The 13312-nt window shown below is 43.4% G+C and overlaps 2 protein-coding genes across 3 annotated transcripts; both read left to right on the top strand.

The window, feature by feature from the left end:
- The first annotated feature begins 181 nt into the window (after positions 1-181).
- On the top strand, positions 182-7882 carry arfgap3 (ADP-ribosylation factor GTPase activating protein 3). The gene is made up of 16 exons (XM_071905607.2): positions 182-336; positions 1367-1485; positions 1598-1670; positions 1856-1987; positions 2261-2341; positions 2455-2548; positions 2724-2783; positions 2949-2995; positions 3172-3323; positions 3485-3616; positions 3812-3937; positions 4088-4240; positions 4697-4823; positions 5010-5097; positions 5243-5367; positions 5490-7882. The coding sequence occupies exons 1-16, from the start codon at positions 268-270 to the stop codon at positions 5505-5507; spliced, it is 1596 nt and encodes a 531-aa protein (XP_071761708.1). The 5' UTR covers positions 182-267; the 3' UTR covers positions 5508-7882.
- A 707-nt stretch (positions 7883-8589) lies between these two features.
- Positions 8590-13290, top strand: ikbip (IKBKB interacting protein). Of its 2 annotated transcripts, XM_071905696.2 has the most exons (4): positions 8590-9037; positions 9145-9262; positions 11437-11658; positions 12091-13290. In XM_071905696.2, the coding sequence occupies exons 1-4, from the start codon at positions 8826-8828 to the stop codon at positions 12697-12699; spliced, it is 1161 nt and encodes a 386-aa protein (XP_071761797.1). In that variant the 5' UTR covers positions 8590-8825; the 3' UTR covers positions 12700-13290. The 2 variants fall into 2 exon arrangements, with proteins under 2 accessions (XP_071761797.1, XP_071761796.1); XM_071905695.2 differs by lacking the exons at positions 11437-11658; positions 12091-13290 and adding an exon at positions 9710-11166.
- The last annotated feature ends 22 nt before the right edge of the window (positions 13291-13312 follow it).

The following is a 13312-nucleotide window of genomic DNA, read 5'->3' on the forward strand; positions in this document are numbered from 1 at the left end:
ACCCTAACTGGCATTAAAATGCTTAAATTTAACTCAATGAAACTTGCAGACACCCTGGAGTATTGCCACAGAACCACATCACTGGTCTGAATTTAAACTACATTACCCAGAAAGCCTCGCTACAATAACATAACCACCTGTCATTATTGACCAATCAGAGTCAGACCATGGTGTTCTCCTACTGACGTGTCGCATAGAGGCTATTAATGAGCAAAAACAGCTGATTTTCATGCTACTTTGCTATCAGGTGTTACCAACAGGTAGAAAATGTCGGAGCCCAGCAAGCAAGATATTTCTGCTATTTTCAAGCGACTACGATCCATCGCTACGAATAAGGTGAGAGTTTAAAACGGCAGATAGTCTCCTTTCTCCAACAAGGAAGTAAGCTTAACAAACATACTTGACACGTCGCACTTTGAGAAAGATGCGTAGGTTACCGACTTAATCTAACAATTATCTGATAAAAGGTTTAAAATATGTTGGTTGTCAGTTGAATAGTATTTTTGTCCCTGTGAGCTTTACATGAAAACATCTGGCCGCCATACGTCCAGTAGATAGGTGAATGGGAGCTGTAACCAGCCATAGCCAAGTGGCTGACAACCTAGCTACATTTTGACAGTTGACGGTTAGCCGTAACGTTATTTGTTTAGGCTTACATTTAGCTACGTTACGTTGGACTGTACTCAAGGCCTTGAGTTTGCATGGTATAATTTTAAAACATTTTAAGACTTTATCAGGACCTGTAGACGTCATGTCTTATAAATAATAACTAAATGTACAAGCTGCTACTAATATGCATCACTTTAGCAGTTCATTGCGTAAACTGAATGAACTTCACCAACAGCTGTTTGCATATGTCACCTAGCTATCACAGTTTAAACATTATTATGCTGTCATTTCATCACGCATTTTAATCGAAACATGCGGTTCCCCATAGGCATATTATTTTATAGGATTATACTGTTACCATAGGAGATTAAAAAATACCATAAAGTACGATAAGGTCACTATAAACTCACTGTTGTGTTGAATACCACAGACATACTATACCATACTATAATGTCCTATAAGAATACATTAGAGTGATTTCTTTGTTGAAGAAATAAGTCTTGTATCTTATATTTTGTTTTTGCACTTCAGACCTCCATGTCACATGGTTACATTGCACCTTTGGTTGTGGTTTTCATCTGGCAAACGTCCTCCACAGTGTTTGCTTGCTCATCTCTTTTATTGATTTTAGACTTCTGGTATTGATTGAAGAGGGAGTTGGTACAGAAAAGCTTTAGAATTTTTGCTGTCCTATTAAAATGTGTTTATATTTGGCATAAACCTTTGTTTTGAGTGTCCTGCGCTCTCTTCCCCCTAGGTTTGCTTTGACTGCTCAGCTAAAAACCCTAGCTGGGCCAGCATCACTTATGGTGTGTTCCTGTGTATAGACTGCTCAGGGACACACAGGTCTCTGGGGGTGCACCTGTCCTTTATCCGGTAAGGAGAGATGTCCTCTGGGGGGTGAAGGTCTTACTGTGCCTGGCATATTGTGTATTATTACATAGAAATTTCAGTTTTCTTCAAATCCTAAAACTGTTGTGTTACACAGGTCCACTGAGCTGGATTCTAACTGGTCCTGGTTCCAACTAAGATGTATGCAAGTGGGAGGCAATGCCAGTGCGGTTAGTACCTTTTAACAGGGCAAAATATCAGCAGGCTACTATCAACAGACTCAAATCTCAAATCCCAACATTGCATTGCAAACACATAGAGACTTTGGTTACCTAAGAAGCTATTTAATTATTTCTGTTTGCACACCAGAATGAGTGTTTCAATCATGTATCTGTATTTGCCTTCCTATGGACAGATTGCATTTTTCAGCCAGCATGCCTGCACAACCAGCGCCGCCAATGCAAAGTACAACAGCAGAGCTGCCCAGCTGTACAGAGAGAAGATCAAGACTTTAGCCACACAAGCCACCAGACGCCATGGCACTGAGGTACTGCAGACATGTTGGTTCAGTGTCCAAAAATATCCTGCCAATTATTCTTGTGTTAGTTATCACACCCACAACTCTTGCAAGTTGCTCCACAGTGAAAGACAGCTAGGGCTGAGTCAACCCACCCAACAGATTATATACAGTATACTGTATATCTAAAAAAGTTTGGCTTCTTGTGTACTTCTTCATCATACTTACTTACTACTTAAAATGTATCTGTGTGTCAGTACAAAGATGCCCCTGTATCAGTTTTACTGCTCTTCTTCTGTACAGTTATGGCTTGACAGCCAGGCTCCTCTCTCCCCAACATCACCAGACAACAAGCAGGTGGATTTCTTCAGCCTGCACTCACAGGTAAGGGAGTGAGCTTGCTTGTATCTGTGAATATACCTTCATGTGTGTGTTAGATATTTATGTAGTGACTGGGATAGGTCATCTTCTTCATGTGTGTCTTGTGTAATGCCCAGGCCGCTCCTGAAAATTTGAACATGGCCCAAATGACTCTCAGCTCCTCCGCATCAGAGAAGCCCTCAACCCCAGAAACAGAGGGAGACAAAAACGGTATCCAGTGTTTCTACTGAATACTACATGCATGTACAAAGACTTGGACTCTCACATAAACAAATTGGCACCAGTTGTATTTATCTCAATCCAGTTTATGTAGCACACCCATATGCGCTAGTACTTTACTTATTATATCAGGCAATCCATTAACCCATCTGTCTGTTCTTCTCAGGTAATCCAGAGGATGGTCCTAATGTGGACATGCTGAGTGTTTCTCCAAAAGCAAATCCAGGTTTGCCAAGGCTTATATAAGCTATAATATATAGGCTTACAATATGTCAAGTGCTCTCCCATTGACTTAAATACATTACATTATGTCATTTAGCAGAAGGAAATACCTTGTTTATGTGTCCTAAACTGTGGAAGGTGTAACTTTACTATTCTTCACTCTCTCCAGAGCCCTCCTCTCTTCTCAAGAAGAAGCCAGCTGGTGCCAAGAAAACGGTATGTACTAAGTAATGTCTTGGAAGTAGACTCGTCGTGTCGCTGTGTATATATTTGTGATTGGACAAATGTTTTGCCGTTGGATTGTGCAAGTGTGTGCATGATGTAGACTGTGCTTAGAGTCAGAGTGTCCGTGTGCATTTTCTAAAAGGTTTGTGTTTGTGTGTGTTAACTAGCTGGGCTCTAAGAAGACCGGACTGGGGGCTCAGAAGGTCAGCAGCCAGAGTTTCTCGGAGCTGGAGAAGAAGGCTCAAGCTGTGGACAAGCTCAGAGAGAAAGAGGAAAACACCGCCACTGTCAAGAAGAGCATTCAATCTGACGAACCCATGTGAGTGTGCCTGATAGGACTTGACTCTCTTGCAGGATGCTTACTCTTTTAAATTGTCTCAGATCTTTCCTTCTTTCTCTCTCTTTATCCTTTTTCTACCTTTTCTGTGTTCAGTTTCTGTTTGTCACTGTTGAACTCACCTGCTTCCCTCCTCCTCTCAGCGCTCCTTCCCTGCGTCTGGCCTACAAAGATCTGGAGCAGCAGAGGAAAAGAGAGGAGCAGAAGTTGAAGGGATTGGAGGGGAAGAAGAAGGAGCAGGCTGAGAGACTGGGCATGGGTCTAGGCATCAGGGGGTATGACGAGGATGTGGAGACGAAAACTAATAAACCTGTACTTCATCCACATGGCTATAACATTAGTGCTACATCAGCTCACAATGATATGGAAGATGTACAGTGCATTCGAACTACATGTTTTATTTCTTCCTGTAACTTTACATCTCCCTATTTCTAGCTTATTATGCCTCTGTCCTCTCTCCATCCCTCCAGTGGAGTGTCTCACTCAGTGATGTCAGACATGCACATCATCCAGCAGGAGAGTCCAATGGGGGCCAAGAGCAACAAGGGTCGGCGGTACACCGAGGAAGAGGATGACGAAGGCTCCTTCGGCTCAAGGTCAGATAAATAAGGCCATTCTGCTCCATCTGTTGATGATAGTGTTTTAACTCTCATACACATGCTAGCTATGCAGGAAAAATGAAGTTAAAACATATGATGATTTTCTTTTTCACCTGACACATTATTCTGAACTCTTGGGTTCTTTAGGATCTTGTCCAGGTTTGAGGATCAAACAGAAACCTCAGATAATTTCTCCTCCCGCTGGGGTGATGGAGGAGAGGGAGGAGGCTGGATGAAGGAGAGCAAGAAACCGGAGCCTGACTTCTACCTGACCTCCACTATATCCTCACTGGATGACAGGTAGGAGCTTGTGTGTTCAAGCACAATCACACAGTCACAGAGTTGCCATGCCTTCACACAACTAACTAAGGCCCTGACCCTTACTATTGGCTGCTTGGTCCTGTAGGAACTCGGGCTTGTTGCACTCCCCAGACACACCAGGTGGAACAGACGCATAACGGCGTCCGCTTCCTTTCAGCACCCATGTTAATGGACTAGACTGAACATGACACCAAACATCTATTTTCTCTATTTTGTCTGTGTGTGCCGCACAAATTTCACAGAAATACACTGTGGAAACACCGTGTTGATGGTGATATTTGCAGCACATCATAGAAGCATATATACTGTATAAATCTTTAACCTACCAATGTCTTTGCAATCAAAATCAAAGTTTTCTTTCAGAATATGCAGTTATTGATTTAATTTTGAAAACTCAAATGTTTAATTCCATTTCTTATTATTCCCTGTCACCAGGCCCACAGCCAGGCGGAAACCCGAGCCAGTCCCATTCTCAGACACAGGAGAAGCACAGAAAAAGTTTGGAGATGACGTCAAAGCCATCTCTTCTGACATGTACTTTGGCAAACAGGACAACTCTGAGGTACACAAACACACAACACATCATTCAACATATTATATCATATATCATGTGTTGTGCGTGTGTGTGTGTGTGTGTGTGTGTGTGTGTGTGTGTGTGTGTAATTAGAGTTGATTTGTAACTTGATGGAGGTGTGTGTACTAAAAAGTTTTTTGTTTCTTTTTTTTTGTCTACACTTGTGTTCTTCAGTATGAGGCCAAGACACGACTGGAAAGATTTACTGGGAGCTCGGCTATAAGTTCAGCCGACCTGTTTGATGATCCCAAGAAACAGACTGGTAAGGAAATGGCTGCCTTTGCATAAATAATTCAGTTCATGGTTTACCTGCCATTTAAACTGCCAGGGAAACTGTGTCCTAAACTAAAGACACAATGGGATAATGAATTCTGCATCTCTTTTCTATCGATCTTGTGTGTATGCAGCGAGTTCGTACCGCCTGAGCAACGTCCTGCCCAGCGCTCCAGACATGTCCCAGCTCAAACTCGGGGTGCGCTCGGTGGCAGGAAAACTCTCCGTCATGGCCAGTGGGGTGGTCAGCTCCATTCAGGTTGGTCAGAAATGCAACTCTTTGTGAACCTAGATCACATACACAACTCTATGGGTGCGAAAGAGATTATGTTTGACAAAAATAAACACTAATTCTCACTGTCTCTCCCCTTTTTGTTTCAGGATCACTACAGCTCCTGAGTTCATTGTGTGTCCCCACTTGGGCTCAACCTCCACAGTCGTCGTCCTCTGTTAACAGAGTTGTAACTTTCCCAGTGAGTGGTGGCTACTCATCCAGGGGGAGAGAGAGATAAAGAGAAAGATGACCCAGTGCTGTTAGCAAACATGCTCTACAACAGCATCGCAAATTCCAAACAAAACTAGTATGCATCTATATATCTATATCTAGTTTTGTATCATTGGATATATTGTAGCTATATGTATATAACGGCAGTTTGAGTGAAAATGACCGAAGCACAATACGTAGGGTAGAATTCCGCTCCCCTGCAGGCATCTTGAAGGAAGATTTTTGTGTACAGTACAGTGGTGACGAATATTTAGACTGCAGTGTATTGTTTAGTTTGCTTTGAGGTCTTGGGGTTTGAATATTTAGAAATGTGTAGCAATCTTAGAAAGTTTCTGGTGTAATCATGGTATTAAGAAGGAGGGATTTGCTTTTTGATTTCCTTTATTTGATGAGGTCAGAACCTAAGAGCAAAGTAAGGGAGAAATGTAATTGCTGGTATTTAATTGGTTTACAAAGTTTTTCTTTTGGCAGTTTGAACCTTCCCATTCATCACATGCGCCTTGTGTTGTCTTGCATTTTTTGTTTTTTTGTTTTTTTGCACATTCCCAGAAGGTTTGAAAGTGTCTTTTCCGTCCCCAAAGTGCACTTATATTTACTCTTCCACACAGGACCAAAACATAATAACGAGGCCTTAGGGGGACCAGTGGTTTATTTTCTCAACTGAGTATATTGTCACTGATGTAGATGTTGAGGATGTTGGTATTGCTTCACTGTAATAGGCAAGCTTCACCTGCCAATCGTTTTTTTGTTTGTTTGATTGTTTTTTGTGTAGCCCATGTGTCTGTAGTTATAAAGGACAGGATGACACTGAGCCTAAGCAGCTAGTGAACTCTAAGTAATAAGAAGCAACTGAGAAGGCGACCAACTTCAAATCAATAGTCGTAGCACTAGAACGACCCTGCTTGGTGCAGGTCAGTTACACTACTTTTGTTAAATGAAATTTATTCTCTCATTAGACACTTTAAGACTTTGTTTCCAAGGTATATATGGTTGCCTCATAGATTTATTAGGTTATAATTTGGGAGGCTTCTCTGATGATGTTATTGGTTTGTGTAGCTGGCTTTTGCTGGAATTCATGTTAGGACATCTGTGGTGAATTCCTAGGTTGAATCCACTTTGTGTATATCATTTTACGGCGTATACATGTAGATTCTTGAGGTCTAGGATTTCCTGATGCAGTGTAACCTCTCCACAACTTTCAGACCCCAGTGTAACTCGAAGTATATGTGCATTTTCCAACCTTATATACATAGAATATGAATGTAAACAAACCCTTTAAAGCTTCAATGTTCATTTAAAACTTTTGTTGCTGTAACATACTGCCAGTCCTAGTACCAAGAGCAGAGTCATGTCTTTAATTGATGCAAATGAATGTGAACAAAGGCAGTAGCGGGACAAAAATAGTACTGCAGGTGGTGCTATACTGTGATTTGGGATTTGACCTTTAAGTGATAGGAAAGCTTGGTGTCCATGGCTTTGGTATGGAGTAACTATGCCTCACGCTTCAGCATTTAGGTGGAAGTTTGCCATGATGCCAAAAAAAATGCTAATTCAGATATCTAATAGTGCACAGTTAAGACTGCACATTTAAAAATTCAGATTGGGCACAAGAAAATTACATCACTGACCAATTTTAGGCGTAGTTTGTTATTCTGCAAGTTCTACATCCTTCAGTGACCAAATATTTGTTTAATCCATCACTGTATGCCTTAGTCCAAAGAACTCTGATTCACACACCCTAAATGCAATATTGTGGAGTAATGTAGTTACCTTTTATGCATATAATTTGTTGGAAATTGCACGTGGCAGCTTTTGCTTGAATGTACTGTATTGCAATCTTTGCCTCTAAATTGACAGTGCGTCTACCTTAGAGATAAGCTTCATTGAGTTCTTTGTAAGATTGTTCAGTCTGACAGTCTGCTGTTTGCTGTTCTGAATATTGTTAAATGTTACATAGAGAAATAGCAGCCTGTGTAATTTGCATGGCCTCTGTAGTATTAGGATACAACCTGAATATAAGATAGCATATGGCTACTGAACCCATTCATTAAGTAATAATGGGCTAACAGAGTTGTTCCATAAAAACTGTATATTACGCTATGAACAGCTACATACAGTGCTGCTTAGGGCTTTGGATTACCGTTTAAAGAAAGCTATAATTGATAATAGAATTTTGACAATTTTGGACACTCAAAATGTAATTAATTTTTTTGGAAAAATGTAATTGTTCACATGCCAAATAAATGGTTTGTGCCTAAGCTCTTCTGTTTATGAATGATTTTTTTCTCCCTGCATAGCATTAGGCCATGTCCTTCTCTGTATGTACTTTCCTTCATCATGTCATTACTAGTAATTGCAAGACCATTGCCTTTGCGCCACAAATGCGTAAACCTTAAGCAGCTCTAAGGCTTTAAGTAATGTGTGGCCGGCCAACCAGAACATTTGGACAAGACAAATGGTCCGTCCAGACAACATTAGTCCAGCATGGACAGCTTCAGGACAGAATCTGATGCTGGCAGCCGCTTACGTGGCTGACGCGTTTGCAGTCTTCACGAGCTGTCGGGAATATGGTAGTTACGACTGGAGCGCACTTGAACGGCGAAAAAAGCATACGACTGAGAAAATCGGGATTTTATCTAACACCAGAGTTTCCAATATGTGACGTTTGGGGGAAAGAACATTGAAGCTGTGTCAACAATTGACGGTAAACGTAATCTGTTATACCACTTTGACTAATAAATTAATTAAATCATCAATTAAATGGTTGATGCTAATATGCAAATTTTCTTCTCTTCGTTCTGCTACTACAGCACAAAGTAGTCCTGCACCGCTTGACCGCTTATAAAATAAAACAACATCCACCACAAAACTTTTTGTTACATTATTTCTGACCAAAAGCACTTGAATAATTGGTCTTTGTATTTACGAGCTTTGGACGAGCACTTGAAAGCCTCATTTTTTCAAGGAGCAGGGTAGAGGATTCTGGATGGGACAACCGGCCGTACAGCGGCTGCATACGCATAACTTAGTATTTAATTATTTAGTAGGACTATTATTATTTTCGTATTCGACATTATGAATTTATTTGTGAATGGAGTTTCTTATTTTACTTTGCAACGAAACGTATAGCCGGCTAGACCTTTCCTGCTAGGCCTGTTGAATTCCTTTACAGTGGAAGTTGCCAAGTCCAAACAGTGTGTCACTGTGCTAAAATGCCTAATGAAGTGAAGCAGAGAAAGAAGACTCAGTCACCAAAACAAAGTGACGAATTGTCCGAAACGTCGGCTGCAAATGGCAAAGATGAAGCGCAAAAAGTGAAAACGGCAGTCGGAAACAACGCAGGACCAAATAAAGCGTCTTCGTCCCTGGACCTTAAAAGCGTAATGTGCGTATTGTCGCTTGCAGCATGTGGAGCTTTAACTTGGTAAGTCGACTACCAGCAAGATGTCATTACTAATTTCAGAGAGAGTTTTTGCCGTGTTTTTTCCAGCTAAAGTGTTTGCTCACTGACTCTGTCTTTCTGGGTTTCAGGGTGGTGCTACAACAGAATGAAAGGTTTTCTGAAATAGAGGAAAAGTACAAGCTTTTACATGGGAAGACTGCAAGTCTGTTCGACATGGAACAGGAAGTTCTCAAGGTTTCTAAAAAGGTACGTTTGATTTAGAGTGGAGCAGGCCTGGTTTCCGTGATGTGCTTTGGGGGGTGGGGGCTTGAAGTGTGTGTGTGTGTGTGTGTGTGTGTGTGTGTGTGTGTGAGAGAGGTGGGGGAGGGTGGGGGCGTAAGGAAATGAGTGTAGCTGGTGAAATGTCTCTGCACATACATTTCATTAGAGTGTGTGTGTGTGTGTGTATTTTGAAAGTGTAAGAATAAGTACTTCCAATTGTGTACAAGTTCTCCCTCTCTTGCATGCCAACCTTCTTTACATCCCCTCTCACATTTGTTCTCTGCTCTTCACACACATTGTTTTCTTGCGGTTCACTTATTGTATAGACTGCCTGTGTGTATGCATGAGCTTTTCCTCCTGTATTGTGTATGAGTACTGAGGACCGTAGAGCTCCCACAGAAACAGCCCTCCTGTTTTGTGTTGCGGCTGCAGCTTGCCGCCTCTGAGGATGACCTACAGGAGGCGCTCTCCACCGTCTCCCTGGCAACAAGACTCCAACAGGACATCTCCACCCTCCACGCCGCCGTCATGGCGATGCAGGCCGAGGAGAACTCCGCCTCCCGCGACCTGCAGGCGGTCAACGGCCACTTCCTCAACGTGACGGAGACGTGGCAGGGACGTCTGGCTGCCGTCACCTCTGACCTGGCCGCCCTCAAGGCCGAGTCACGGGAGGCGCACGGCGGAGCCACCGAGCGGGTGAACGAGGCCGAGCGGAGAGCCCGGTCGCTGGCCGAGAGGCTGGAGGAGCTGGAGGACAGCACCAGGAGGAACGCCCGCGCCCTGGAGCGCACCGAGGAAGAGGACGCCAAGCGGGCGCAGGACCATCTGGACTGGAACACCAAGCAGATCCACAAGCTGGAGGAGCAGGTCGGCAGCCTCGCCCGCAGGGAGGCCGAGCTCAGCACCCAGCTGCAGGAGCACATCCCCAGGGCGCAGCAGTGCGAAACGCACCTGCCGGAGGTGGAGGACGCGGTGCGCTCCATCCTGAGGCTGGGGGGCGACCTGAGCGGGGCGGAGAAGAGGCTGGAGGAGGTCACGCTGCAGGTGTTCGGGACTGAGGACAGCATGCTGAAAGCGCTCAACGAAATCCTCGAGATCAGACAGGAGCTGGACACCCTCCATGCCCAAAACAGCATCCTCAAGATGAAGAATGAGTTGTCAGTGGTTAAAGAGGCTGTCCGTGAACTCACCATGGTGCTGAGGGGTGACCGGGTCGACAGCCAGGAAGACTCCGGCACTCTGGAGTTGGAAGGATGGAAAGACGAGGAGACAGAGGAGGAGTGGGAAAAATATGACCTGGATGAGCCATATCAACCTCTTCCTGATGATGACCTCACTGAATGATGTCATTGTTTTCAATCCACTAGGGAAAGGAGTGGCCCTGTCCTTCCATTAGCTCTAAAAGGCTGTTCAACTTCAGTATTAATGTTTAGTAAAATGTGTATCTCAATTTAATGTCAGAAAATTGTGGCCATTTATTTATATGTATTACTCACAGTAGCCTGCTTTGACCAGCAATTCAGGCATACAGGTACTGTATTACATAAGTACAATCTAAGAATCATTGAAATATTTTAATGGGTTGGTTAATATGTAGTGATACATTTTGTTTTGTGTAGCAATTTTAGGAAAATGTGCCTCATAACTCTCCATAAGCAATCAATCACTGGCATTTGCATTGCTGCAAGCAATATCTGTTCCAATATCTGTGCCACTTTTGCCAGATATAACTGTAAAACTATTTGTCCACTCCACATTTCTCAGTAATTATTGCTTTGTTGAAAGTCAAAATATTTATACACTGTATCATGAATCTACATTAAATGTTTTTTTCAAATTTTTGTCAGCATTTGGGTGTCACCTGTTGAAAGCACGACAATCATTTCATCACTGAGTTTATTTAATAAAATCACATTTTTAGTAAAAAGGCTCTCATTTATTTTCTGTTTATTTGTTTCTGTTTTTTTCTTTTATGTACTGGATAACTACTTTCTCTACTGTGTTTCTTCTTAAAGGAAACCATATATTTCTAATATTTTCAGGAGGCTTCGTCCCATTATATCTTTTAATGTATGACTGCTTTCATTAAGCTTCCCTTCAGTTAAGTCTCCTGTATGAAATGGCTGTTGTACCTCTCATCCACATATGTCCCGTTTCAGTGTGAGAGCGTCCAGGTGATGCTGGAGGGTCTGGGGGGTCAGCGGGGGGCTCTGCGGCCCCAGCTGGAGGGTTTGGAGCAGGACGTGCACCAGCTGAAGGACTGGGCCTCTGGGCTGACTGAGAAACGAGATCAGCTCCAGACCAGCCTGATGGCGCTGAGGGACGCCGTGGGACAGATCGAAGAACGCACCTCCGCCATCACCAAGGACATCGCCAACAAGGTTTGTCAGATGCTTTGCTACTGACATGGAGCATTGTTGCTTGCTAAAAAGGGAAGATGGGCAGTCCACTCACCTTTTGTGTTGTTTATAGACCGTGGGAAGGGCACAGTAGGGGATAAAGCTCTGGCGGGATTTGATTCAAGGCCACATGTGATACCAAAGCCGGGGGACTTAACCACTCCACTATATTTGGGCACAACATAGAATATTTCAAAAGTGGGTCACTTTGTTTTCCAGGTACAAAATGTACACAATACAACATGAAAAAAGTGATGAACATGAGAAAATATTTACTGAGTAATCACACAGGCCACTAAAGCTGCATGAGGTCAGCAGCTCCAAATGTCAGTGAGAGGTGACTGGAAAAGTGCCTTTAAATGGGTCTCTCTCTATCTCTGTTCTTCTACCCTCCTGTCTACGATCATCCTCCAGGTGGCCTCGGTGAGGACGGATGTGCGAAGGATGGACGGCCTGCAGTCCGAGGTGGAGTCTCTGCTGACTCAGGTGGGAGAGCTGGAAGACAAGACCGCCCAGGCCGAGCGCAGCATGGTCAAACGCATCGGGGATCTGCTGGCCGGCAGCATCGACCGAGTCTCCGGCCTCCGCGCTTCGTCCGAACGCAACACCCAGGCCATAGACCAGCTCCGCCGACGCATCCCAGAGCTCGTCACCGCCGACAGGCAGATCTCAGAGCGCTTGAGGGAGCTAGAGAGCGGCCGCGCCCGCCTCATCAGGACCGTGACCTTTGCCGGTGACCTCAAACCGAAGGTCGCTGCCATTAAGCGGGACTTTGGGGTGTTTGAGCCTCAGCTGTCAGACCTGACCCTTCGGATAGGGCGGTTAGCAGAGGATCTGACCAAAAGAGAGCAGGACATTGCTGAGCTTAGACAGACATTGGCTAACCTCGATGCGGTAGAGGGGGATTTGGGTGTTACAACTAAACAGGTTAGTGAAATAGCTGATATATCAGATGTGGAAGAGATGCTTTTACAGGCCAACGTGAGCAAGGCTCTTCCACAAACTCAGCCGAGTGGAGAGTGATGAAGCTTTTGGTTTCGGTCAGCGATGAAGTGTGTTAAACTGTCATACTGCTGTTTGAAGGTTTTACTCAAATAAACCTTTATAGTACCAGTTTAATAAATATGAAACTTTGGTTACCAAGCCTTCAAGCCCTAAACTGGGCCGGATACTTCTGAAACTCTGACTGGGAAATATGAACAGAGATAATGAAAATAATCTAGCATCTAGTTCTTCAACATTTAAAAGGGTTGTAAGTCTATTTCTGAATTGTGCCTTTGGCTAAGGAAGCTGTTAGCGTCAGTGTTCTTCAAAGTGTCTCCTTTGATGGTGCCTGTTCAACAATAATGGAATGTGCTTGTAAAGGAGTGGCATCACTCATTGTGAGTGACAGGTCCTGTTAGTCCACATTGGGGTTAGACCGATATATCTGTTTGCTGATATTAGCCTTTTATTAAAAATCAGCTATCAGCCAGTCAGTGTCGTCCTCCTCCAATATGATGGATATGATGCAATATGCTGTTCGATTACATATTTATTGTACAGTTGATCAATACTACACTGTTTGTCTATGGGAGGACCGTAACTAAATTGTAATGCAACATTTTGACCTGATTCCACAGTGTTACTTTGATTA

This window comes from Centroberyx gerrardi, chromosome 24 (assembly GCF_048128805.1).
Source record: "Centroberyx gerrardi isolate f3 chromosome 24, fCenGer3.hap1.cur.20231027, whole genome shotgun sequence".
In the NCBI taxonomy this organism is placed as follows: Eukaryota; Metazoa; Chordata; class Actinopteri; order Beryciformes; family Berycidae; genus Centroberyx; species Centroberyx gerrardi.